Below are 26,746 nucleotides of genomic sequence, written 5' to 3'. Positions count from 1 at the left end.
TCATCTCATTTCTGATGTGCAGAGAATAATGAGACCGAAGTTATGGATGTAACACCAATTGAAAGAGACTTCGGCAAGTGAGGCCTGAGGCGAAGTTCTGAGACCCAGAAGTGAAATTCCAGAGACGGAAGCTCCAGAAAGCGCGCTACTGTGTGTGATGCTGCATGGTGATGGGTGGCGGGGTCCGAGGGCTGGGGAGTGGGCCGGGGAAGAGGGAAACCTGTCTGCAGGAAGCGGCTGGGTGGACAGTTCCCTCAGGGGTGTGCCCACAGCCTGCCCGCTGCCAGAGCCCCCGTTTCTGGGGACCCCTGGGTAATGCCATTTCTCAGGCTTCGATTGGTTTAGCTCTTTAGTACTTTATTGAGAAAGCCTGCCATCTATGTAGTGAACTGTCCAGTGTGACTGAATAAAGATCTCTCCTTTCACATTTATTGCAGAAGGACTGAAATTATCTATTGTTCTTTGTCTCCAGAGTCCTTGAATCTGCTGTCTCAAAACTCTTTTTGCTGCCTCTCTTGGAGGTCAGTGCGGTGCACAGGGCAGACATTATCTACGGGGCCTGTAGCATCCAAGGTCATGAACACACATGTTAGGCTTTCATTTGCTGCTCTGTTCTTTCATGTCTCTGGCCTTGGCTCTGTGAGCTAAAGCGAAATAATTTCCCAAGATCCCATTCAGCAGTAAGTGAGTTAGGCTACACCCCTGCCCCATATCCCCTTAGGTCATTTAAGCTTCCTGTCCCACAATGCAACTGGGACTGCTATACCAGCCAGACAGTTGTCCCTGTACTTGACATTTCCTTTGTATGTCCCTAAACTTTCAAACAAAGGTCCCCCATCTTTGCTGTCAAACAAAGGTCCCTCCTTGGCCTCAAACTTACCACCAGCCCAATAATGCAGAGGTAATTGGAACTTTTAACTGGATAAAAAGTTACAGTGTAACTCAGGGATTATGGCCAATTACTTTTTTTAAAATCAACTCATTAACAGTGACATCTGACTCAGCCTCCTGGGCCTCTTTTCAAAGATCATGATTCTATAAAGTACCCACTACTCTTCTAAGTATTATAACTACATTAGCAGCTTTACCTTCCTTCTTTCAGCTTTCTTCTAGAAAAGACCTTTCCTGCCCTGTTTGACAGTTAGGGAATATTTTTGTTGGGGAATAATTTATATGGATAGTGCTTCTGTCCACTGTAAAGCTCCTATCGCTATTTCAGAGAGATCTAGAGGATGTACGAAAATACAATCCACTAGCTGTTGCAGTCACTACTGACCTGTCCTCTTAAGACCTTTTATTCTGAGAAGACTCAAAGGGCCTGAGGATTTCGAAGTCTGGGTGTTCACTTCTCTTGAATTCTGGCTTCTGGGAGCACCCCAGTATAGGCAAGCAGGACTAATACTACCATCCTTGATTCTCTTTTTCTAAATGTGAAAAGCAGCGGGGCAGACAGGAGCACGGCGCATTTGAGGGAGGTGCGGCTTTGGGGCCTGGAGCACAGGGGTGAAGTGGCTGCGCCGCTGGACGGGGCGGGGCCGGGGCCGGACAGCATCCCACGCATGCTCTGACTGTGCCTTCCTCCTGTGGGCACCTCAGCTGACCCGTCAGCTCCTTCTTTACAACCTGGGAAACTGGATCAGGTTCCGATTGATCTCAGCAACCGATCGGCAGCCTAAAAGAACAAGGCAGTCAAAAGCTCTGTTCTATGTCCATGGGCCCTTTTTCCTTTTTGCTCAATCCCTCCACCCACCTTAGCTGTCCAGTGGCTCTCTATCTATGAGTCTGTCTCTGTTTTGCTTGTTAGTTCCGTTTGTTTATTAGATTCCACGAGTGAAATTATATACTATTTGTCTTACTCTGACTGGTTTATTTTGCTTAGCATAACGTTCTCCATATTGTTGCAAAAGGTAAAAAACTAAGGGGACTAAATAGTAATGGAAAAAATACAATAAGAAATAAATTAATGTAAATGCAAACAACATAATTTAAAAAATAAATGAAAAACTCCTTTCTCTGAAGCATCAGAGACCCACCCGGCCTGGGGACAGGCGATCCAGTCAGAGCGAGCCCTGACTTAGCCTGGGGCCCACCCTGAGAAATCACTATGTATCCAGAATGAATTGTGCCATTCAGATTGTGCTGAGAATTATTTTGGGGACCCATGCTCTGGTCTCCTTTTGACAGCCATGTCAAAGTGGCATGGTAAAAATGTAAAAACAACATTTCAGCATTTTTAAAGCTATTTATATGTGCAGTAGGCACCCTTGACCTTTATCTCAGTCTTGATAAGGCTCAGGGATGTGGGGCGCATCTGTCAAGGAGGAAGTGACTCAGGGATGGCAGGGGAGCGGGGTAAGGATTTCATTCAGCAGCTGCCTTCTAAGGAGAAGGTCTGAAGATGAACTCCCCTCTGTAGTGACTGGTCTTAATTAGAATGCAAATTTCGGACTAGGGCTGAGATTAGGCACAGGGACCGAAGGGAACTTCAGGTAAGACGTGAAAAGAGGAGTGAGGAAGAGGAACAGAGTGACCACGGGCTGGAGGACCGTGGGCTCAAGGAGACAGCGAAACAGCCCGGGTGACGAGAAGGCTGCTGGGATTCACTAACAGGACATGCGCTGCTTCCCCGGGGTTCTTTCCACCTCCCTGATGTAGGCACCTCCACCTCCCAAAACGTAACTTCAGCAAAATGCATTACAAAGATAGAACTCATAGGAGGGTCTTTTCCTAAAAATGGAGAGAGAGGACAGAGTTGAGTTTCATGCCTAGGACGACTGCAATGGACAGAAACAGTAGCCCAAGTAACCAGTAAAGTGAACTCATCCAGCGGAAGCAAGTATTCGGAGCCTCGGGCGGCTCTCCTCAGTACTGACAGTGACCTTGAGAGCCGTGGGTTTCCCCAGGGGAGAGAGCCGTGGGACTTCACAGTAGGCTCAAGGAGCACAGAGATGCCCCCTCCCCCCCCCCCCCCCCCCCCCCCCGCCAAAAATCTTTGGTTATGTATTGTAGAGAAAATAATATTTAAACTGTGGACCAAAAAGGGGGAGTGGGTTACAGAAAGTAACCTCACAGAGTGTGATCTGAGTACAAATTCCTAACCACGAAGATCTGGGTGGGTCATCACTCTCCAGCCACATAACTTCTTTAGTAAAAGGTTTACTGTTGCCTTAAGCAAGGCCTGTCACTGCCTGGTGTCTGCGTTGAGGTCAGCGTACTTTTGAAATGCCTCAGTTCCTCTGTTCGGAAACAAGCACCCTCAGCAGAGCAGAGAGTGCTATGAACTATTTTGTAATCCAGTCTCTGCCTTGATTTCCCCCACCTCCCTGTAACCTTCCCTCCTTAATTCCAGGTCCACAAAAGAAGCTGCTGTGGGTGAAAAGGGGCCACACGCTAACCTGACAAGCTCAAGGGAGGCGGCACGGCCAGCCCTGCAAACTCACAGACCAAAGCCACCACACAGGATGGTCTGAAATCAGAATCTTCTTACCGCAGGCAGTTTACGGCAGCTAGTCCTGCCCAGGCCAGTGATGTTCCCTAACAAAGGTCAGTCTTTACCTTAACCGAGCCTGCCTGCCCTCTTTTTTGCATCTATGATAACATACCTGATAACATACCTCTGAAATGTCAAAGCAATTTCTTTTTTCTGGACCTCGCAAAGCATGTCCACCAACCAGGGCAGTGGCTGCAAATCCCCTCACAGTTATAATTGTCATGTTAACTGCTAACTATCCTGTACGTGTCACCAGCGTAAAGGAAGTACGTGTCCTCTCGTTTTACTTTTTATCTGATTCCAGAGATTTCCCTGCTTTGATTCATGTAACCCCCTGACGTCTTCCTCTTGGATTCTGATGTATAAGACAAGTGGGAAAACTGCCATTTTCCGGAGCATTTTCTCCATCTGTTGAGATTTTGCTTCCCGGCAGTTGTCCTCAGGTTGGTTCAAACACAGTTCTCTACAGGTCTGAGCATTTCTCATGCTGACACTGCCAACCTGACCTTTCCTGGGGACATGACCTCTGTGGAAACAGTCCCCGCGGTGGAAACAGTTCTCTCTCTCGTGTCCAGGCGTGCCCGCTGTCTGCCTCAAACACACTTTTGTGAAATGCTCTACGGCTTTGGATGTTCGTCCGTCGATAAGGGGTGACAACCTAGTGAGGTCTGTGCGGCCTTGTGTTGATAGGATTTATATGTGCACATTTTTGTTTTTCAAGACAAACAGTTTTAACCTTTTTATAAATATAAAAACTTCAGAAATTGGTCTCATGGTTGGAAGAACATTGCTTTTAAATGTAGTTCGTTTTTAGCAATGGCGTTAAGGGGTCTCCTCCCCGGGGGGTGATGTCACAGGGACGAAAGGGGACGTAGCACACATTTCCGGGGGAATTAGGAGACAGAGGTCACACTGACCGATCACCTCCCGGGTGCCTGTTTGTGTCAGGCGTCTTCACGCATCATGCAGGGAAGGGCTAGGGAGTGACAGGGTATCTGGGGTTGCACACTACGATTTTGTATTTTGCTGAGTTCCATCAACAGCACAGGCCCCCCCAAACCTGAGATGCCCTCTCTCCAGGGACTAGTCTGGGGGTCTTCCCTGGGGCAGCGTCTCTCAAAGGATGCCCAGGCTTGCCTTTCTCCTGGGTTTCCTATTCTTTCTCTTCCTCCCTGAACCACCTTCTCCGCCCATGTTGGGTTGTGATTACTGCCTTTAAAAAAATACTTTTAAAACAATGCATTCCTATTGTAGAACAACTAGGAGGAAGAGGAGTACAAAATCTCAGGCATGAAAGTGCTCATAATCTTGCTTTTTCTCCCTTTTAGCACTTTCTCAGTTACTTTGGCAAAAAAATGCCAGGAAATACAAAAGCCAATGGCTTGAACTCCCTGGCCCTCACCCAGGTGGAGGGGACACCCCTGTCCCACGATGCCCTAAAAGTCAAAACAGAAACCCTCAGGCCGCTCCTGCTCCACTCTCTATTTCAGAAATAGAGTTTCCAGCACCATTTACACTTCAGGGATTATTACATGTTACCTTTTGGGGGAATAACGAAGCTTTATTATTGTGAATTCCCCAATGAGGCTATTGTTAAAAAAGGTTTAGGCCTCATTTTACAAGAATGGAGAAAATACCTGGCGAGCAGCACAAGTCATTTTGACCCCCGGGAATCCACAGACACGCAGGTGAAGATACTCCCCACTTCCCCTGGCCTGGGGCCGGAAGACACCATGTGCCTTCTGTTCACACTGGTGTCCTCCTCTCCCTCGTGGTGGAGCTTGGTGACTTTGGGTCATTTAGAATTGAACCACTTAGAATGAGAAAAATACAAACTAAAAGTTCAAAACTAAGTGCAATTAAGTGGAAAGCTAATATCATTAGTAAAGAACAACTATTTTATGAGATAATTGGGATTCTGAGCTTTGCTAAAAACTTAGAAGATTTTATGAGCCCCAGTTTACAATAATTTCATTTTTGACTGAAATCCGTGTAACTTTGAGCCACTCACATCTGTCTTGCTGTCTGTCTGTGGTTACGAGGGACGATGCTCCTCCTTCTTCCCCTTCTCTCCTGTTTGTATCTCTCTCCCCAGCCCCTCCATGCTTCCTCTTTGACACCATTTCTCGACTCGTCATGGTCCGTGAATATTACTTTAAAAGGACACTCAGAACCACATCCAATGAGCCTGATGTCCTCTGAACAGTGCCGTGTAACATGGAACCCTCTCTCCCATAGTGTGAAATCACATCTGCTTTTGTACATCTTAATCGTGGGACAGGGGTGCCCCCTCCATGTGGGCGAGGCCCACCCAGGAAGTCCAAGCAGGTGGCTTTTGATTTCCTGGAATTTGTCTTATAGAAGTAATCGAGAAAGTGCTAAAGCTTTAAGGATGGTCACTGATGCATTGTTTACAACAGCGGAAGCCTAGAATCGATCCAGATGTTCAACAGGGAGTGTATTATATAAACCATCCTTTCAGATTAAGAAGTATCAAAGATGAGTCTTTGTTTGGGACAGTTCTTTCTGGCTGTCTCTCCTGTCACCCTGGGCTGGGGAGAGGTGGCTAGAAGGAGGGGCCACCACTCCTGCTCCTTAGACCTCCAGCTTTCAGTTCCAAATCAGGAAAAGGACGGGACACACGTACCTGTAAGGGCCATGGAAGTGTGGAACTCATCTTTTAAAATGTTCAGAACTTCCTTGACACCATGTTCACCCTGAGGGAGGAAGGGACATTGTGACCCAGAGCCGAGTACAAATTCTAGGTGTGCTCAGAGATGTCGTGGCGGGGATGGCAGCATCTGCGAAGTCAGGACTAGGTCGGGGATAAGGAAGTACCAAGAGGAAAAGAAGGGGTGAGAGCTCCTGAGAGTTTGCAGCAGCTGCTGAGGAAGCACGGCAATGAGGCCTGGTATGGCTGTCCCTCAGGACTCTGCGGCACCTCAAAACATGGTTAAGCTTGGGGGCTAAACCACAGAAAAGTGAAAAGCGTGCAAATGAATGAGAAACGTGGTTTCTTCCGGTTGGTTTCATTTTGGTCTCACCTTGCAAGCAAGACCCCAGAGGACTGGTCTCCCCAGGAAAACGCACTTCGCCCCAAGGGCCAGAGCCTTGAGCACGTCGTTGCCGGTTCGGACCCCACCGTCCAGGTACACTTCCAGCTTCCCTTTCACAGCAGCCACCACCTCCGTCAAGGCGTCGATCTGAAAGGAGGGACACGTGTGGCCTGAGGGTTTCCATTTTGACTTTTAGGGCATCGTGAGACAGGGGTGTCCCCTCCACCTGGGTGAGGGCCAGGGAGTTCAAGCCAGTGGTTTTTGTATTTCCTGGCATTTGTTTTGCCAAAGTAACTGAGAAAGTGCTAAAGCTTTAAGGATGGTCACTGATGCATTGTTTACAACAGCAGAAGCTTAGAAGCAATCCAGATGTTCAAAAACAGGAAGTGTGTTATATAAACTGTCCTTTCATGATTAAGAAGTACAGGTTGCCAGTTGCAAAAGCAGTCACAGGGATGCAGAGTATGGCACGGGGAAGATAGTCAATAATACTGGAATAACTACGTACAGTGTCAGACAGGCACTAGACTTAATTGGGTTATCAGAAGGTACATAATCGTAAGGTACATAAAGGTCTTATCACTATGCTGTACACCTGAAACTAACACAATATTGTATGTCAACGATAATTGAAAAGTAAATTTAAAAATAATAAATTGTCCATTCATATTACACATCATTAAAATTAAGAGGAGCATATGTAATTGAAATAATGTAATGCCCTTAGTATATTTGTAAGGAGAAAGAAAAAAATTACAAAATATTATGCATCATTTTTCAAACCTAAAATGTTACATTTGTATTATGAAGTTGATAAACACAATTCCCAAGATGTTGACATTAATAATCGTGATAAAAATAAGGGTAATTTTTATCTTATTTTTTGTTTTTATATATTTTATAATTTAACTACAGTGCACATGTTTTACACATATAATAAAAAGACCAAAAAAACCTTAATAGGAAAAAATCTACTTTTCTTTCTTAAAATGAGTCAAGCAATAATAGAAGAGTCTTGAAAATAAGCTTCATGAAAATGTATATTTTAAAAATATGTATCTTCAAGAAAAAAAATCAACAATTAATTCCGATTTCAAGATCCTTTCCCTGCCTCTCTCTTCATGTTCTTTCCTCAGACTCTTATCTCTAATGGACATAAATTCACATGACAGGAAAAACAACAGTGTCATAAATTTTTACCAAAGGGTTCACTGGGCATATTAAAGTTGTGTTGTGAAAGACGGTTGTTTATTAGCTTCAGTGATACACTGTCCCTTCCTGGGTTGTGTCATATGAAAAAATATGAGGTGACCATCCATGCAGACAGGCGACCTTCCAGCTGAACACTTCTTCCAGAAGGCGGGAGACCCAGTGCTTTTGAAACATCTCTTTCAATCCCACCTTAATTGCTTACTAACTGTGTCAACTGGAAAAGTTACTTAACATCAGTTAACTCCAGGATCCTCATCTGTAACAAGGGGGCAATAATACCCATCTTGCAGGACTGCTGTAAGTTTTAGAGATGCTAAATGTAAAGTGTGTAAAAATAGCCTTACACACACTGGGCTATTATTGCTGATTAAACGTTCTTAAAATTTACATGCATATACCAACAAATGTGGTAAGAGAGAGGGCAGTGTGCACCAAACTGCCCGGAGTGCCTTGCTGTAGACACACACACTCCCCGCTCACAAACACACATACATACACCACTCACAAACACGCCCCCTCTGGGGTCATCCTACTTACAGAAGCAGGGACATCATCAAGTTGCCTCCCGCCATGGTTGGAAACGATGATGCCGTGGACTTTGTGCTTCAAGGCTAACTCTGCGTCCTCTTTTGTCAAGATCCCTTTAAGGATGATGGGCAACTGAGTTATGCTTTGGACCCAGGAGAGATCATCCCAGCAGAAGGCTGAGTCAATGGGAAACATCTGTAGATGGGCCGTTGAATTCCTCTGTGGGGAATAAAAGAGAACCTTAGTCCTGGACTCCTTGAGACTGCTTGATCCATTCCAAAGACGAGGTACATTGAGGGAGCCAGCGACTGATAAGTGAAAAGAGACACTTATAAGCTTGAAAGGAGGAGCTACAAAAATCAACCCTACTTCTGGCTCCTTTTCTTAACAAAAATAATTTCTACTTCATTTGCTTATTTATTAACCATTAATTCTGTCCCTGTTCAATCTTTATGCCAGGATCTGGGGATACAAAGACAGCTAAGACACAGTCCCTACATTGAAAGAACTCAGAGTTTAGTAAGCGAAGTGGGTAGGCAAAAGCATTTATCAGTTATGGGCCAATGTAATGTGTTAGAGTCGAGATATGCACAGGGTAGTAAGCACTAAGCAATACTTCAAGAATCCTAAATCAGATATTCTGCAATATTGACTCTTGACTCACCATGGACACCAAACATCCATTCATTCCTGGAATCTGAGATAAAGATTCCTGAAAACCTCAAGGCCAAGTTGTATATAACTTAATGAGTAGAACTATTGAGTATCTCTTGGCTGGATATCACAGCTGCCCATTGACCGCAAAGTCTGGTATCACTATCCCTACTGTAGCCAAGGAATGGCCGCTTCATCGTGACTTTCTCTCTCTGGGGCACTCCCTCCCATCCGACTGTAGGATTTTAATGGGTGAAGCGCCCTTTGCAGCCATCTAGTTCAGAGATTCCAAACAAATGTGTCATAACACCCTGGTGCTTCAGAGCATCCCCATCAGAGGGTTGGTTTATCTAAGTGTGCCATCCAAAATGATCATTTTCTAAGTGTGCCATAAAGTAGAAAGTGTTGGAAGAACTTGTTTAGTTCACTCTCTCATCCATGCAAAATCCTTTCTATAGCTTTCTCATTTCTCAGCACTCAGGCCTGGCCAGAACACTTCTGGCGACAGATCGGACAGCTCCTGGAGTGAGAACATCTTGTCTTATATTCAGTTTGTCAGACGCTCTGGGAAGCAGGAACCAGATCTGATTTTTGAATGGCCGCATCCCCAGTGTCTGGCACAGTGCAGGCGCTCAGTGGATTCTTGTGGAAAGAACAAAGGGAGGAACTGGAGATGGAAATTCGCCTTCTGCAATGCCTGCCCTTTGGACCTGGTAGCTTTCCTACCTCTGTAAGTGATTGAAGATCCTTTAGCAATAAATTCTCCTTCAAGTTCAATTGGTTTTGGATGTCTTGTCGCCTGTTGCCAAGTTTGGGCACGTCCACGGTGATTACTAGAGCTCTGAAACCCAAGGATTCTACCTTCTGGATCAGCTGTTTGTTTAGCTGCCGATCTGTCTGCACGTAGAGTTGGAACCACCGGAAGCCTCTGGGGGCAGCAGTGACGATGTCTTCAAGGGTACAGCTGGCGTACGTGCTGGTGATATAGCAGATGCCGGCTGCTTGGGCAGCTGCAAAGCAAGTGACACAGCTCAGGTTGGAGGGCAGATGTGTCCTAGGCTAGGGTGCGAAGCCCCAGGAGTCTGCGTTGCCTCTGGCCAGCTTGCCCTGGGAGTGAAGATAAAGCTTGATTTCCTTCTGCTTCTCTGTGAGGCAGGTATAGAAGGGTTTGATCAGAGTGGGAGGTCTAAATGAGTGTGGGTCTCCCTCTGTGACCTGTGTTCTAAACCCTGTACTCCGTGTAAAAGCATTTCCAGCTAGAGAGACCATTTAGTGCCCCAACTTGTGTTGGACACATTGCAGTTGTCAGATAGGACAATGGGCTTCTAGTGAACTTGTTAATGATGCAAAAGGGTGTTAAAGGTGGCAAAAGCTTAGGTTTGAAGTGGAAAAAGCATGAGGTCTGAAGGTGTTATTTCTACCACTTCTAAGCTGTGGGGTCTTGAATCTCATTTTTCTTATTTGCAAACGGGGGGGAAATAATACCTCGTACAGGGTTGTTGGGAGATTAGGTAAGATACTAGATATGGAAGCATTTTTAAAATTACGAAGTGATATGCTATGCAAATGCTAGTGGCAGGGATGTTGATGTTGGTGACAATGACGTTGATACTCCTGCTGCATTGCATGTCTCATTTCCTAATTTATGCATTTTCAGCTGGATTCTCCAGCAGGTTAATATCAATACCATTCTACAACCCATGGGCAGAGTATTTGAACCTAATCAAAAATTAATAGTTAGACCCTGGCTGGCATAGCTCAGTGGATTGAGTGCGGCCTGTGAACCAAAGTGTCACAGGTTTGATTCCCAGTCAGGGCACATGCCTGGGTTGCAGGCCATGACCCCCAGCAACCGCACATTGATGTTTCTCTCTCTCTCTCTTTCTCCCTCCCTTCCCTCTCTAAAAAATAAATAAATAAAATCTTTAAAAAATTAATAGTTAAAAATTAATAGACTCCTAATGTCAATAGGAGATACCCTGTTCATTAGCCCCACATCCAAAACAACACATTCAACCATGAAGATTTAGCTGAGTAGGCATATTCATATAGGATGTTCATGTTTCACCCTAGCTAGACTTGGCTCCTAACCCAGACGAGTGTCACTTTCAGTTCTAGAATCCGAGGATTCACTGCTTCCCATAGCGCGTAGATGAAGGAAAAGACCCCAAGGAAACTCGCAGAAAACAGATTAGGCCTAGAGTGAAGATTACAAAGGAGTCACAAGAATATCTTCAGCCCTGCTTCGCCCCTTCCCTTTCCTTCTCATTGATTTTGGTGGGATGGGGGTGGGGCAGGGAGTGGGGGCAACTAAGAAGGAGGCATAACCCAATAAGAAACTGTCAGATAAGATGACAAGGCCAATCGAGCAACAGGAAGATGGAATGTTTGGACAAAACACCTGCCGGGGCCCTGTGTTAGCACCTAAAGCCATGCCTCTCCTCTCATCCTAAATTCAGAGACTCGCCATTCAGCCCCACAAGGGGTCAGTGAGAGCCCTGACCCCCGGGGCCGCACGGAGCATCCCTTTCCCCACAGTGTGATTCAGGGGTGCCAGTGCCTTCTGCTGGATGGCGTGGGGGGTGGGTTTTACACCCTTCTATTCATCAGTAGTTTCTCATCCACCCTAACCATTGTTTATCATGGAGAATGGGTATTTTCTCAGTCTCAGGTGAAATGTTATGCAAACTCAGTGTTGAACATTGCTTTTCCACCCTCATTAATTCCAGCCGTTCGCTGTCCCCAAGCCCCTTCTCTGGAGAAACCCTGGAGCTGTCCGCCCCTGTGGAAGGACACCTCCTGCGCTCTGCGGCACCCTGAAAGGGGGCCTCAGGTGCGGTGGGTTCTCACCTCGGGCTGTGCTCATCTCCCCATCTGGCCAAGCGAGGCGGTGGAAACCTGTAGGTGAGATGCAAATGGGGGCACTGATCTCCTCCCCTTGGATTGTGGTCCGGGTGTCCACCTGCGACACATCTCTCAGGTACCGGGGACGGAGGCGGATTCTGTGCTGGACAATAAAGAGGTTTTCTATTGGTGGGATTACTCTCCAGCATGGAGGTGCTGCCTGGTGCATGGGCCTCGAGATTCCTGGAGCAAGGTGAGACCTGACTGGGCCCCCCCGCCCCCAAACCTCTGGCAGCGCTCCCTTGGCTGGCAGCCCAATAGACAACATAGACCAGCTGGAGGCTCTCCTCCTCCAGGAAGCCTCTTGCAACCCCCCGTTCCACTGGGACCCGCTGCCTCTGCACTCCCAGTGCACTTGCGGTCCCCACCAGCCCCTGCTTCGCTCCCTCAGAGGCCTGTCTCTGCACCCTGCCACCCCGACCAGGCTCTGAGCACTTGGGTGCTCCGCTGATGCATCGGAACGAGGACCAGGAAAGGAAGGAATAAGAAGCCGAGAGTTCCAGGCCCTTCCCTCTCAGGTTAGAACAAGTCTCTAAGATAAGAAAAGGTCACGGAAAGAGCGCAAAGCCCAGAGAGGGATCATGGTGCTCTCCTTGCTAGAGGCCAGTTCATTTCAAGGCTTGTCTGAACCACTGCTTTAGGAGAAGGGAGGAACATTGTCCAATGGCAAGTATATAAAACATGTTAAAGCCAACAGATTCTAAGCCTTAGGGTCCGAAAATGCCTGTCTTTCACAAAATATTATTATTCCTGTACACAAATTTAGGGAGATTTTCCTGGAAACACTGATTGTGCGAACTCAGCCACACAGGCTCAGTTACTTCATCCCTGGAATGGGGGGAATGAACCCCCGTTTCCTAAGAGTCCTGTGACGACAGAATGAAGTGAAGCCATTGAAGTGCTGAGTGTAGAGCTAAACAAGCGTGAAAACACAGACCTAGTGTTCACCTCATACCCCGTTTTCCCGGACCCCTCTATCACGGGCGTCAGCGAGCTTTCCAAAAAGGGCCAGGCTGCGAGCGCTCAAGGCTCTGTGGGCCATGCTGTCCTTGTCACGATTACTGAGCTCTGCTGCTGTCATGTAACAGTGGCCAGAGCTGGAACACGGCTGTGTTCTCGTAAGACTTTTCTTACAGACACCGGAATTTGAATTTCGTGTAATTTTTGTGTGTGACAAGTTACTATTCTCCTTTTGGGCTCTTTCAACTGTTTTATGAGAAAAGAAAACCCATCATGCTTGGCTTGTTCACCATCCAAAAAAAATGGTGGTGGGCCCGCCTGGCCTGTGGGCTGCTGTCTGCTGACCCGTGCTCTGCCCGCTCCTGCTCTAGTCCTGCCCTTCTGCCTGGAATCCGTCTTCCCTCCCCGCCAGGCCTCCTGGGGTCTCCACGTTTCCTCCCGCCCTGAGCTCGCTCTCCTTTCAAACATCTCTCTTCCAAGCCAGAGGCTTAAGAACTCAGGAGGTTCAGGCCCACGCAGCAGGCTCTCCACCCTGCCCAGGTGACCGGTGACCTTTAGGTTCTTATCTTATCTTCCCAGGTGGCCAAGTTGCCGGAACGCAGGGCGAGAGGGTGACTTACTGGTGCTAGTTTTGTGGAGCACTAAGATGAATTCCCTGAAACCATCCTCTCCCCAGCTATCTGCTCCCCCTAGACCCCCCAAACTCCAAATAACAACAGCAAAACCAGAATTGTATCTGAGTTCTCTGTGTTCCTTGCTGGCAGAAACCAGGACTGGGCCCTTCAAGGAGATCTGAACTGGTTTAACCACAGAAAGGATACAGAAGATCAAACCTTTTAAATGCTGCGATGTTGTCATCCTTGGTGAAGCCTTCGCCAGCGGCTCCTTCGATGTAGTCCCAAGTGGACTTGGACAGATGCTTCCGCGCACGGGCCTCAAAGTCTGTCAGACACACCACGGGCATTTCTGGACCTTCAAAGGAAAGCCAGAAACACCTCAGCAGGAGGGGACAGGGTGAAGGGGTTTACAGCAGGAAGCTCTTTGGAGCCTTCATTAACCCCTGTGTTCGTATCTCAGCGGAGGTGCTGCCAAAGGTGCCAACGCCAGCCGGCCTGCGGGGGTCACACACACTGCACTCCTCCGCCCCCCTGCCCCCAGCGCCTGAGTATTTGGTCTTCTGAATATCCCTCCTGTCCGTCCCCTCATCTCTAAGCCCACTGCTTCAGATCTAGCTGAGCCCCTGCCACCGCTTATCAGATTATTAAAAAAAAAAAAGTCTTATCTTTGTCTCTTAGCCTTCGGATTCACTCTTCATCTCACCTGCCTCCAGCTGCCCAGGGCTTTTCTGAAATGTGAGTCTGATCACACCTTTCAGGTGCTCACAACCTGGCATTTATAGCTTCCCAGGATCTGGTCCCTGTCTCACCGGTTTCATTTCCTGGCGGTTTTTCCTGGTTATTTGAGCCATTCTGAATGTTTTGGAGGGCTGTTTCATACCTCTGTGTCCTTTGGGGAAGGACCCGTCAGGGCAGGGAAGTCGGGACGAGCCGACACTCACACCTGGGAGTTTCTAGGCACTGATGTCTGCATTGCTTGGAGCTGTGGTTGATATCAGGGAGGACGCCGATTTTTTTTTCATCTCCTGGGCTGGGTCATAGAACATGTTGCTAATTTTGAGACCAGGAAAACAACATGTTATCTCCACTTTTTCCCATCCCCACTCTGAACCCTGAAAACCTGGAGCTGGTCCTTTTGAAAGAGGAAAGAGGGCAGGGCGTGGGGGTGAATCCTTCTGGAAGGGGAGAGGGTCGTGATGACAGTAGCCACAGGGAAGCTGAAGTAAAGGCTCAGGTGGCAGTGCGTCACCGTGTGTACAGCCCCTGTGTGAGAGGGCTCCACTAGGAGGGGCTGATGGACCTGGGGTTCCTCTCTGGGCATCTCCCCAGCAGTTGGCAACAGGGTTCCAATGAGCCAAAGGCTCGGAGTAGAAACTGCGTGACTTTGACATCCCTGAGGGGTGAAGATAAGCCCCGGGAGCTAGGGCTTCACACACAAATGGGGCAGTTCCTCTACTGGGTGAGGGACCACGGCGGCCAGATGAAATGTGGGAGTCCTGGTGGTGGGTAGGGATGGGGCGGAGCTGGTCTGAGGGCATCAGGGGCTGGGTCAGAACCTAGTCAGATCAGAGAGAGAAGTAGCCCAAACACGTCATGAGCTAAGCAGAAAGAAATTACGTGGCAGGCAGAGAACAGGGTCCCTGGGAAGTGCAGTGGGTTCCAGAGGGAGGTGAGGAGGGGCATCTGGAGCACAGCCACAGAGCCTTTTCTAGGCAGCTCACCTTGTCAGTGGGTGGGCAGGGGGCTGTTGAGGTGCTGAGTTGAGTCTGACAAAGTACAATGATCCTGTTTAATTTATCCCCTTTCTACCCAATGCTTTAAGGGCTCAGTAAGTATAATCGAATGAATGAATTGATCATTGAGTTTATCCAACTGCATTGCAATCACATCTCAATCTCCCTGTGCAAAAAAGAGTTAACACAGCAGCCTGGGAAAGCTATTGCACAAACAGCCTGCTTGCAAGGTCGGTCTTGGGCTGGAGCCTGGAAACTTGGATATCAGGAAGGTTCTTACCGTTTCCTTATAAGACTGACTTGCTGTGTCTCAACTCATTGCACAAACGATGTGGCTTATGCTGAACACCTATGTCCCCTCGGAGAGTCTAGAATTTTGGTATGGGTCAGACAGAGAGTGTCCGCATGACCCACCCCCACCCCCAAACCACCGTGGGCGCTGAGTCTCTGAAATGAACTTCCCTGGCAGACGACACTGCACAGGTGTTGTCGCCACTCACTGCTGCAGGGATGAGGTGCGTCCTGTGTAACTCCACGGGAGACACTCGTGGGTGCTTATACCTCATTTCCTTCAGGCTTTGCCCTGTGAGGCCTTTCTCTTTGCTAATTTTGCTGAGCACTCTTTCACCGTAATAACTCGTAGCCTCAAAGACAGGCCGTCTTCCTAGTGAGTCACTGAACCTGGGACCCCCAGCGCACTTTGTATCCCTGAGCGTTAGGGTAGTGTGCAGCACCGCGTGGCCGTTCATAAACGCTCACTACTTCAACTTAACTTTCCCCGGTCTGTCATCTCCTTCTGCCTTTTTGGATGAGAATTATCCACCATGTTTCAACTGTGGATGAAAAAAGTGTTTCTGTGGAAAGTAACCTCACAGGGTGATGTGATCATAAATTCCTAGCTGGGCAGGTCATGGTGGGTAGTCATATCCGAGTCATACAACTTCTTTAGCAAAAAGGCTTATCTTTGCCTTAAGATAATCCTGTCCATTTTGTATGTGCATCTAAGTTAACACACCACTAAAATTCCCCCTTCCAAACCCGATCCTATTAACCAGTGTCACCCCAATAAATTTAGTAATAAAAGCCTTCCTTTTAATGCATGAACCTCCCTTTCAGATCACCTCTTCTAAGAGGTAACCATCCGCAAGAGTCAACTATCCTGTTATACAATCCCTGTGTTGTTTTCTCCCATCTTCATGTAATTAGGTCCCCTCCTTACTTTCAAATGCATAAAAGAAACAGCAAAACTGTTCTTCTCTGGAGCATTTGAAATCTTGCTCCCTGACACACATAATCAGTTTGGCTCAGAGGCACTCTTACACACATACGCTACTGGTTTGGGCACTTTTTCTGTTGACACAACTCCCAGTGTCTCAACAGAAATGCCCCACAGAAATGCCCTTCTGCAGATTTCTAGCATAGAAACTCAACACCACGTGTGTCTAATCCAAGAAAAGTGGCTCAGACTCACTCAGAATCACTTGCCTGCAATAGTGGGAATGATATGATCTGAAAGCCGCTTGCAAGCGAAATAAGCTAGCATCCTTATGTATAACAAACACCATTTTAGCACACTTCTATCTACCATTTCCTTTTCTGTACACTTCCCTGGGAAGTAGACAGAAAGTAGTGGCCACTCACTCTTTCTGTCCCCACCACCCGCCCCCTCAGCATTGGAGGAGAATGAGGCAGTACATTATTACAGAGGAAAGCCCAGAATTGTGTCTTCTGGTAGCCTCTAAAGGTAGATGTTCTCCCATTTCAATTTCATGGTGCGCAGCCAAATAGTGGGTTCACATAAACTGCTTATGTCAAATTTAAGAGAATTTTGTCGGGTGAAAATATAATCATGGTGCATATTTCTCTTCATAGGATGTGTAAAGCTTAGTGGAGTACTGAGTCCATTATTTTTATTAGAGGTCCAATATAAGGCTGATAGTTGAAGAGCGTGACAACCGTGTTATTCAAAGCTTTTCCTAAGTTTGGGAGGGAGACTTGGCTCTAGATGATTTTACATATTTCAGTTTGATCCATGCAAGACTTAAAGCTACCAGACATTAAGGGAGGATCCAAGTTATCTAATGTTTTGCTTGTATTTGATTGGCGTTCTTTTTCTGTCTTCTACCCCAACTGCCCAAGAGGAAGAGAAAAGAGAGGAAAGGGTAAAAGTCTCTTGCGAACTAAGAATTTTAGCTCACTTAAGCTCATGCCATCTGTTTAGGCCTTTGGCCCCACGGTAAGCAATTGATGAGGTACATCTAGCATACCAGGAATGATAAGGGGTCTAGAAGCAAAGAACAAGGACATTCAATGTTATCTGGTGCTTACAGTCTGAGGTTCAGATTGTTTTTCCTGACCGAGGGAAAGGGCAAGGACGTGGACTGGGGCTGGAAGGAATCTCAAGGCAGGCTTTGCTTTCGCAATATTGCTATTGGATCTAATGCCCTTAGATAGATAACAAGTTTTTTTTAACTAGATTTTTATTTTACTTTTTGTATTTCCTCAAAAGCAAAGTTTCCTGTTTTTAAAATATTTTATTGTTTATGCTATTACAGTTGATTCAATTTTCCCCTTTCCCCCAGCTCCACCCAGCTCACCCAAGTTATTTTCCTTTGAACATTTCATATGACTCATGTTGGTGTCTTTTTAAGAATTCTGGATATTTTCAGTTACCCAGGAGTCCAATCACTATTTTAAAAGCATTCTTTCTGCCCTGGCTGGTGTGGCTCAGTGGATTGAGCTCTGGACTGTGAAGCAAAGGGTCGCCAGTTCGATTACCAGTCAGGATACATGCCTGGGTTGCAGGCCAGGTCCCCAGTGGGGGGATGTGCAAGGGGCAACCACACATTGATGTTTCTCTCCCTCTCTTTCTCTCTCTCTCTAAAAAAGCATTCTTTCTATGGGAAAATGTATGCTGAATTCTAAACACAAGACTTCTGTCTGAGTAGAGTTCTGGGACATAGTCATGTTGTGAATTGTGTGCTCTCTATGGGGTGTGGAGGCTGTGCAAGGCATGCTGGGAGACATGGATCTGTATGCTCCCGTGGTGTTTTGAAAGGTTGGGGATTTCCTTCTTCTACTGGGCAGTGGAATAATTTGGTCACACAAAGACCCCTAGAGACAGCAGGATAGCTCCTTAATAATAATAACGACAATAAAATTGCAACCATTTATCAAGTGCTGTGTAAAGTGTTTCACCTGCATTCATTTTGCAACCCTTGATAACCCACAAACACAAATATTATGCTCCACACTGCTCAGATGAGAATCCTGCAGTTCAGAGAAATTAAAATACTTCGCCCACCATATGTTCTGACTCCCACGGCCTGCCTCTTAAGCATCATGAACAGAGCCCAACACGTGCAGCCAAGTGTGGTTTAGAGAGAGAGTTGGCGTTTAAAATGTATGGATTTGCTCCCTTCCCTTAGCAAAACCATAACTCAATGAGAGAATTTGAAGGTTTCATTATCTAGTCTGTCATAAACAATGACACGTTTAAACCAGTCTACAAAACACTCTTCCACCTAGTGTTCCCTTTGATGATCACCCGGTGAGATAAAGGGCGATCCAAGAGTACATGTACCTGAGACCTGTTTTATAGATGCAAAAATGGAAATCCAGAGAACCCAAGTGAATAATCCAAACTCACAGGATGAGAATGGCAAAACCTGACCAGAAACCCTGCTGACTTGTTCTGGAGATATTTGAGCCGGGTGGAGTGTCAGCGGTACCTTAGGGTTGGAGAGGCTGCATAAAGTGAGCTCATGCAATTCCCACAAAACCCAGTCCTTTGGGGAAGGCGTCCTGCATGGAGATCACTGTCCCAGCCTCCCCATTTGCTCACAAAGGATGGAGGGCGCCTATCAGCAACCACACACATGTTCAGAACATACTCTGGGCCCCATTCTTTCACTGTTGACTCTGGGTCCTGCGGGGGTAGCTCTCTCTAGCAGTGGCAGTCCTGGGGGGCAGCAGGAGAGAGGGGAGTGGGCAGAGCCTGTGGGGTGGAGAAAGGCAGCTGTGGGATGGAGCTGTCTGTCTTCGCCTTTGTCCTGACACTCCTCTCTATGGCAACTACTTCAGATTGTATTTCTGAATACAGAATACCCCCTCAGCTACTGATGTCCACAAGGCATCAGTAGCTGAGGGGGTCCATGGAGTCAAGAAGAGAGACTCCTGTGAGCTTTGTAACTTGGAGACGTGGGCTCAAACCACAGCTCTGCCAGTTGCTCCCCGTGTTCCATGAACAAGAGCTTTGGGGAAGAAGAATGTTAATGCCTGTGGCATAGGGTTCTCCTGAGGACTAACCATCATGGCCTAGAGTGTCTAGAACAGTGCCTTGTATAGAGCAGACCATCAATAAATGGTACATCCATTTGCAATCCTGACGCATGCATTCTCATCTGAGTCTCTGGGGGTTGAAAGGTGCTTCAAGTAATTTGACTGTTTCTGGGCTAGTATAATTTTAACCCTGTGTCAGATGACCTCATGAGTTTACCCAACAAGGTTTACTGAGTACACACTATCATCCAGGAAGGCGGAAGCACTTACGGCTTATCACGTGCTTCGTGACATTTCCCGGTCGATTAAAGACAAGCAGGATTGTAAGATTAGTTCTGGCCTCGGGCTAGGAGTAGAAGTGACGTGCTCATTCTGGGCCAGTTGGAGAGGATAGGTGACCCCCACCCCTTTCCTCCTGCTGCAGCAGTATGGTGGCCCTGTCCTCCAGGAGACAAAGCTACAGATGTATCTAGACATTGGATTACAAAAGAAAAAACTTATATGACATCAGTGTCAGCTCTCAAGAAACTTACAGTTAAAGGAGAGGACAGATGTCTGTCAATAGCACATTCTCTATTAGTTGCTATGATCTAGACTTTCACAGGAGTCCTTTTCTGCGGGGAATCTTGTGGGAATTTGGAGACATTTCCATCATCTCTTAACTGGTACCCCACAGATGATGTTCTGCTCCACATGGTCCAGACAAGCTCCAAGTCTCACCTACCTATAAAATGAGGATATGACCGCCTATCTCATAGGGATCTTATGAAAAATCAGAGGATCTTGGAAAATGCAGAATAGCCTAGTAATTAAGAGTAAAGATTTTGGCCCTGGCTAGTGTAGTGCAGTGGATTGAGTAAGGACCTGTGAGCCAAAGGGTCACCGGTTTGATTCCCAGTTGGGGCACAGGCCTGGGCTGTGTGCCAGTCCCCAGTTGGGGGCGTGCGAGAGGCAACCATACATTGATGTTTCTCTCCCTCTCTTTCTCCCTCCTTCTCTCTAAAAATAAATAAATAAATCTTTTTTTTAAAGAGTAAAGACTTTGTTAGTTTTGCTTCTTGTTAGAAGGCAGATCCCAAAATGTTATTTCTATTTTGACCCTATTTCTAGACTCTCTTGTTAGTTTTATTGATCCATGTATCTATCTTTATAATGTGGATGAAAAAGAGATTCTACAAAAGTAACCTCACAGAGTGATCTGATCATAAATTCTTAACTTGGGAGGTCATGGAGGGTAGTCATTCCTGAGGCACATAACTTCTTCAGTAAAAAGTTTACCTTTGCCATCAGCAAGCCCCGTCCACTGTTTCTGAGCATTCAGGTTAGCACACCTTTAAAACACCCTTCTCAGAAGTAAGCAGATGAGGTTGTTACCTGTTCTATAACCTCATTCCCCCTCTGCTATCTCCCACCTTCACGTAATCTTGCATCCATTTTCCTCCTTAATCCCAAATGCATTAAAAGCTGTAGAGTTCTGAGAAGCATTTTTTCTCAGTCTATTGAGATCTTGTTTCTAGGTATATCCTCTGTTTGGCTCAAGTAAATTTTTTTATAAAAAAATTCTCTACAAGTTTAGACATTCTTCGGTTGACAACACCACCACCACCATGACTTGATCACTGTTCTGGAGTGGTTCTCCAGAGCTTGATCTCTAGATTCAACCCGACCTGACCACAGTCCCGAAACACCCTGCATTGGTTCCTAGTTCCAAACAAGCTTCTTTCCCTGGAGAAGCTACCCCTGCTCAATTGTTTATGGAACATTAACTCCTTTGCCTTTTTAAAAAAGTATATTTTATTGATTATGCTATTACAATTGTCCCAAATTTTTACTCCCCTTTAGTCCACCTCTGCCCTGCACCCCTCTTCCCACCAGCATCCCCCACAACTTAGTTAACGTCCATGGGTTGTACATGTAGGTTCTTTGGCTTTTCCATCTCCCATACTATTCTTGACCTCCCCCTGTCTGTTTTACACCTACCAATTACACTTCTTATTCCCTGTACCTTTTCCCCACATTGTCGCCCTGCTGATAACCTTCCATGTGATCTCCATGTCTGTGATTCTATTCCTGTTCTAGCTGTTTGCTTAGTTTTTGTTTTTTAGGTTTAGTGGTTGATAGTTGTGAGTTTGTCACCTCCTTTGCCTTTTAGAAGCAGCAGCCACACCACCGTGTTCCTCTGCCCACGGCCAGGACGCACAGGTCAATGTATAAAGTACATCCCTGAGGGCAGGGGCTGCGCCTTTCGGATTTTCCAGAACCCTTTCGAGTGAACATACTTTGACCCTTGTTCCTAAGGGTCAGTATTCTACCAGGTGGTTCTAAGACTTGACTGAAGTAAACGAACCTCCTCTGTCTGGGACGACTTTGAAGCGACGCCTTCCTTGGTTGGCCCCCTCACTGCCCCGTCCACAGGGTCCCTCTTCACCACCTTGTAAATGCTCAGTTGGCAGCCACGGCGCCTCACACAGGGTCTGGCCTCTGTTCTAACTGCCCCCCGCCCCCCCGCCCCCCACATCTCCTTCCCCAGTTCTAAGCCCACAGAAGACACCCGACCACAAACCTGATTTCAGCGTCCTCCAGGACTGGCCAAAGTGGTGTCTCGAGGCAGCCACTGGAAGCCCGGCTCACGGCTGGCTGTGGCCGGGAAGAGTAAGTCACTCACCACAGCCCCACGTGTACAGAAGTTCAGGGCTAAAGGTTAGCCTTTTAATGGGAGCAATATTCAGCTTTGGAAGTAAATGAGCAACTAGGCCAGAGCAAGGTTAATTTGGAAATGAACTTCTTTGTGTTTTGCAAAGTGACCTCAAATTTAAGTGAAGTTCATTACAAAATGAAGCTTCAAAATAAAATGGTTGCTTATTTGCTTCCAAACCTGTGTTTTTCCAGTTCGCCCAAGATGATTAGAGGGGAGGTGGGTGACTCCAGGCAGAGAGTTAAAAAGCCCCCGTGTTGTCAAAGGCACACTGGGGAGGTGCAGTGGTGTCGAGTGAGGGGCAGTCACCTCCTGGGAGCCGGTGGGCTGAGAACAGAGGGGACCCCGCTGGGACGGGCTGGTAGGGATGACATCTGTTAGGCTGAATGACCGCTTATTATTTTTATTAACTTTAAATTTTTTAAATTTTATTATTTTACTTTTAGAAAGAGGGGAAGGGAGGGAGGAGAGGAACATCAATGTGTGGTTGCCTCTCACATGCCCCCTGCTGGGGACCTGGCCCACAGCCCAGGCATGTGCCCTGGTTGGGAATCAAACCAGAGACCCTTTGGTTCGCAGGTGGGCACTCACTCCACACAGCCACACCAGCCAGGGCTTATCTATTTATTTTATATTCAAATTATTTTTTATCACTTCAAGTGCTATGAAATGAAGGCCTCACTGAGGAAGCTGGAGGAGATGGGGGGCAAAGGACCACTGGACACCCTGAGGGGAGTGTGTTATGTCTGTGGCTTCTAGTGAAAAATCGTTTTTAAATGTATTAACAATTTATTTTATAATTAAAATTGACATCATGTTAGTTTCAGATGCACAACACAGCAATTAGACATCTGTGTAACTTTCATCTGACATCGATTATTACAATGTTGTTGCCTGTATTCCCTGTGCTGTACTGTATACCCCCATGGTTATTTTTACAACTGGCAGTTTGCACTTCTTAATAATCGTTTTATATTCTCACCCCCTCATGCCCCTCCCATCTGGCAACCTTCGATTTTTCTCTGTAACTGCAGGTTTGTTTCTGCTTGTTTATTTTGTTTTTTTAGATTCCACGTATAAATGAACTCATATGGTATTTATCTTTCTCTATCTGACATTTCATTTGCATAACACTCTCTAGGTTCATCATGTTGTGGCAAATGGCAAGATTTGATTCTTTTTTATGGCTGAAGAGCCATTGTATATATGTGCCATTTCCTCTGTATCCACTCATCTATGGATGGACACTTAAGTTGCTTCCATATCTTGGTTATTGTCAATAATGCGTCAGTGAAAAGGGGGATGCATGTATCTTTTCAAGTTAGTGTTTTAGATTTCTTTGGATGAATACCTAGAAGTGGACTTGCTGGAACGCATAGTAGTTTTATTACTAATTTTTTGAGGAAACTCCATACTGTTTCCCATAGTGGCTGCACCAATCTGCCTTCCCACCAGCAGTGCACGAGGGTTCTCTTTTCTCCGCATTCTTGATTTATGGATGGCAGCCATCCTGACTGGTGTAAGGTGATACTGTGGTTTTAATGTGCATTTCTCTGATGACTGACCATCAGAGAATGTCGACCATCTTTACATGCATCTGTTGGTCACCTGCATGTCCTGTTTGGAGAAATGACTACTCAGGTCTGCTTATTTTTTAATCAGATTTTTTTTGGGTGTCAAGTTGTATGAATGCCTTACATGTTGTAGCTATTAATCCCTTATCAGATGTATTATTGGTGAATATCTCCTCCCATTCAGTGAGCTGCCTTTTCATTTTGCTGATGGTTTTCTTTGCTTTGCAAAAACTTTTAAACTTGATGTAGTCCAATTTATTTTTTCTTTTATTTCCCTTGCCTGGGGAGACATATCCAAAAAAAAATATTGCTAAGAGAAATGTCATGGAGTTTCCTGCCTATGTTTTCTTCCAGGACATTTATGGTTCAGGTCTTACCTTTAAGACTGTAATCCACTTTGAGTTTATTCTTGTATATTATGGTATAAGAAAATAGCCCAGTTCCATAGTTTTGCAAGTGACTGTCCTGTTTTCCCAATGTCACTTATTGAATAGACTATCTTTACCCTATTGTATAATCTTGCCTCCTTAGATTAATTGACCATACAGGCATGAATTTATTTCTGGGCTCTCTATTCTGTTCCCTTGACCTGTGTATCTGTTCTTATGCCATGCCGTGTGATTTTCATTACCATCGCCTTTTAGCATACTTTCATATCAGGTAGCATGATACCTCCAACTTTGTTCTTTCTCGAGACTGCTTTGGATATTCAGGGTCTTTGGGAACCACTCATATTTTTGAGTAGAGAAATGACTCAGCGATGTAGGCAGAAGCCTGAGAAAAGCAAACCTAAACCTGCATGTAAAAAAAAAAGAACTCCCCAAGAACAGTCCTGTGGGCTCACTAAAGGTCACTAGTTAATGGCTAATGCATCCAGGCCCTCCCCTCTGGGGTTCGGTGCCAGCGCTGCCGCCGCTCCGTAGGACTGCAGCAACAACGGACATTTGTTAAACGCTTGTGATATGTCTGGCATGTGGCATGTGTTATTTTACTTGATCCTCACAGCGCCCGCAGGGGTAGATACTGTTTTCCCGTTTTTCAGAAGAGAACATGAACGGGACGAGCTTGCCCCAGTGTTGGGCAGTACTGAGCAGAACTGGCACTGGAACCTGGCCTGTAGCCACCGCTCGTTCGGCGGCGTGTGGGAACGGAGGGCTGCTCCACGGACAGGCCAGTGGGACACGCCCGCGTTTTAGGATCTGCACGTGCAGGGGAAGTTCACAGCTTCCCTGCTGACTTGGGACACTTTCCCTTCTCGAGGCTTATTTCATCTTTGCGCGGAGGGTAAGTGCTGCCCGCTGTTTGGCCACTAGATGGCACTGTTACCTCGGACATGCTTTCGAATTGGCTGCAATCTGGGATCTGGAAAAACCTTTTCGGACAATTTTCACCCCTCCACAGTCGGCCTGTGGTGCCAGCTCTCCTGTCGCCTGGCTGTGTGCGGTCTCCTGAGCCAGACGCTCCCAGCCACTTTCCAGTCCTGGGCCGTATCCCCCCCTTCCAGGCGACGTCACGGTGTGGCACAAAGAACACAGACACGGGAACCTTACCTCCTGAGCCCAAACCACCAGCCCCTTGCTAACTTCCACGGGCTCCTCAATTTCCCCGTGCCTCAGTTTCCTCATAACGTCTCCCACGCGCTAATGAGAAGTAAATGAGTTAATGTTTATTAGGTGGTAGAACACAGGAAGTTCCCATATTAGATTTTCAAGTTTGAATTCATTTCCTCCCTGGCTACCTTTCGAATCTGACCCCTTCACTGAGCTAAGGAACATTCTGTCTTCCACGGTGACGGTGACACACTGCAGTGTCAGCCTCCACTGCGTGGCCTCGGTGACTGAACCTCAGTGGGGCACAGTGGGGCGCAGGCAGGTGGGGTCTCTCAGCGTCAGAGTCGGTTCGTGTTGGGCCCGGCCTTGGAGCTGATGTCCGGCTCCACAGGGCGGTCCCAGCGGGCTGGGTGTGTGTTGCAGGGTGAGCTTGTAAGGAGGGGTCGGTCTTATTCAGGGGGCATGGGGTGCCTGTTGAATGGGGTGCCTTCTTAATTCGAGTGACGAGAAATGACGGGTCGGTCCTGTCAGAGCAGTTGTGCCCAGCTTCTTAGGGAACAAATGCGGTTCCACAGGTAGAAAACTTTGCCCCACCCACCCACGATGGAGGACACTCTCGACCCTCCTGGGCCCTGCAGGGCTGCGGGGTCATCTGTCTTGCTTGATTCTTGAAGCTGAATGAGCTTTGAACTCTTTGAGTGCGGTGTGTGCTCAAGCCTACATGGTTAAAAACCCAGCTGGCCCTTTGGAGCAGGTGAATATTAACTGCGTGTTGTTGAAATTGGAAGGCAAACCAGTCGTGGACAGGGCAAAGTTGAACCAAGGGAAGGTTGCATCTTTTCTGCGGTTGCTGAGCTCCTTAGGGGCCAGGAGCCCACAGCTGTGGCTGAGCCATGGGTAGGGGCAACGGTCACAGGGACAGAGGGAGAGATGGCCTTCAAAAGAAAATTTCTGTGCTGTTTTCCAGACAATACCTTCCCCACCCAAGCTGTGCTCACTGTTCTGATTCTATTACCATAGATTAGTATTTCCTATTCCAGAACTTTACGTTTTCCACAAAGTGCTTTTGAGATTCATTTATATTGTTGCAAACCACTGCTTAGTATTGTTTCATTGTATTACTGTAAACAAACGTGTTAGTGGTGGGCATTTGATTTGTTTCCAGTTTGGGGAGCGATTATAAATAAAACTGCTATGAACGTTCTTCTACAGTTCTTCTTGTGAATATGTTTTTCTTTCCCTTAGTTGGTGCCCAGGAGTAAAACCGCTGAGTAACAGAGTCAGTGGGGCCTTAACTTTGAAAGAAAAAATTCTCCAGAGTACTTGTGCCATTTTAAGTCCCAACCCTCAGGGTCTGAAAGTTTCAGTTTTTTCACTTCACTTACACTTTCTTCTCTTAGTTCATGGTCACATTTCAAAGAACCATGATACTGGTTCTTACAAACTGATTCCCAAGGGTTCTGTCCCCAAGATGCTTCCTACTTGAATACCC

The 26,746-nt window shown here is 46.7% G+C and overlaps 1 protein-coding gene across 2 annotated transcripts; it reads right to left on the bottom strand.

Moving 5' to 3' along the window:
- Nucleotides 1-1,064: 1,064 nt before the first annotated feature.
- HAO2 (hydroxyacid oxidase 2) lies at nt 1,065-22,141 on the bottom strand. 2 transcript variants are annotated; one of them, XM_028503071.2, is made up of 8 exons: nt 21,999-22,141; nt 13,638-13,776; nt 11,791-11,942; nt 9,667-9,950; nt 8,296-8,505; nt 6,535-6,693; nt 6,138-6,207; nt 1,065-1,672 (listed from the first exon to the last, which is right to left on the bottom strand). In XM_028503071.2, the coding sequence occupies exons 2-8, from the start codon at nt 13,766-13,768 to the stop codon at nt 1,617-1,619; spliced, it is 1,062 nt and encodes a 353-aa protein (XP_028358872.1). In that variant the 5' UTR covers nt 13,769-13,776; nt 21,999-22,141; the 3' UTR covers nt 1,065-1,616. The 2 variants fall into 2 exon arrangements, with proteins under 2 accessions (XP_028358872.1, XP_035871051.1); XM_036015158.1 differs by lacking the exon at nt 1,065-1,672 and adding an exon at nt 4,946-5,279.
- Nucleotides 22,142-26,746: the final 4,605 nt, after the last annotated feature.

Source organism: Phyllostomus discolor, chromosome 14 (assembly GCF_004126475.2).
Source record: "Phyllostomus discolor isolate MPI-MPIP mPhyDis1 chromosome 14, mPhyDis1.pri.v3, whole genome shotgun sequence".
Classification (NCBI taxonomy): Eukaryota; Metazoa; Chordata; class Mammalia; order Chiroptera; family Phyllostomidae; genus Phyllostomus; species Phyllostomus discolor.
Note: the sequence above shows the minus strand (reverse complement) of the source record. Positions and strands in the feature narration are given on the sequence as shown.

Excerpts from the sequence above, each read along its gene's own strand:
- HAO2 (XM_036015158.1), bottom strand. The coding sequence starts at position 13,768 with ATGCCCGTGGTGTGTCTGACAGACTTTGAGGCCCGTGCGCGGAAGCAT. Across the intron at positions 6,694-8,295 it reads TTGATGATGTCCCTGCTTCT|ATCGACGCCTTGACGGAGGT; the intron begins GTAAGTAGGATG and ends CCCTCCTTTCAG. Across the intron at positions 6,208-6,534 it reads TCTGGGGTCTTGCTTGCAAG|GGTGAACATGGTGTCAAGGA; the intron begins GTGAGACCAAAA and ends TTCCTCCCTCAG.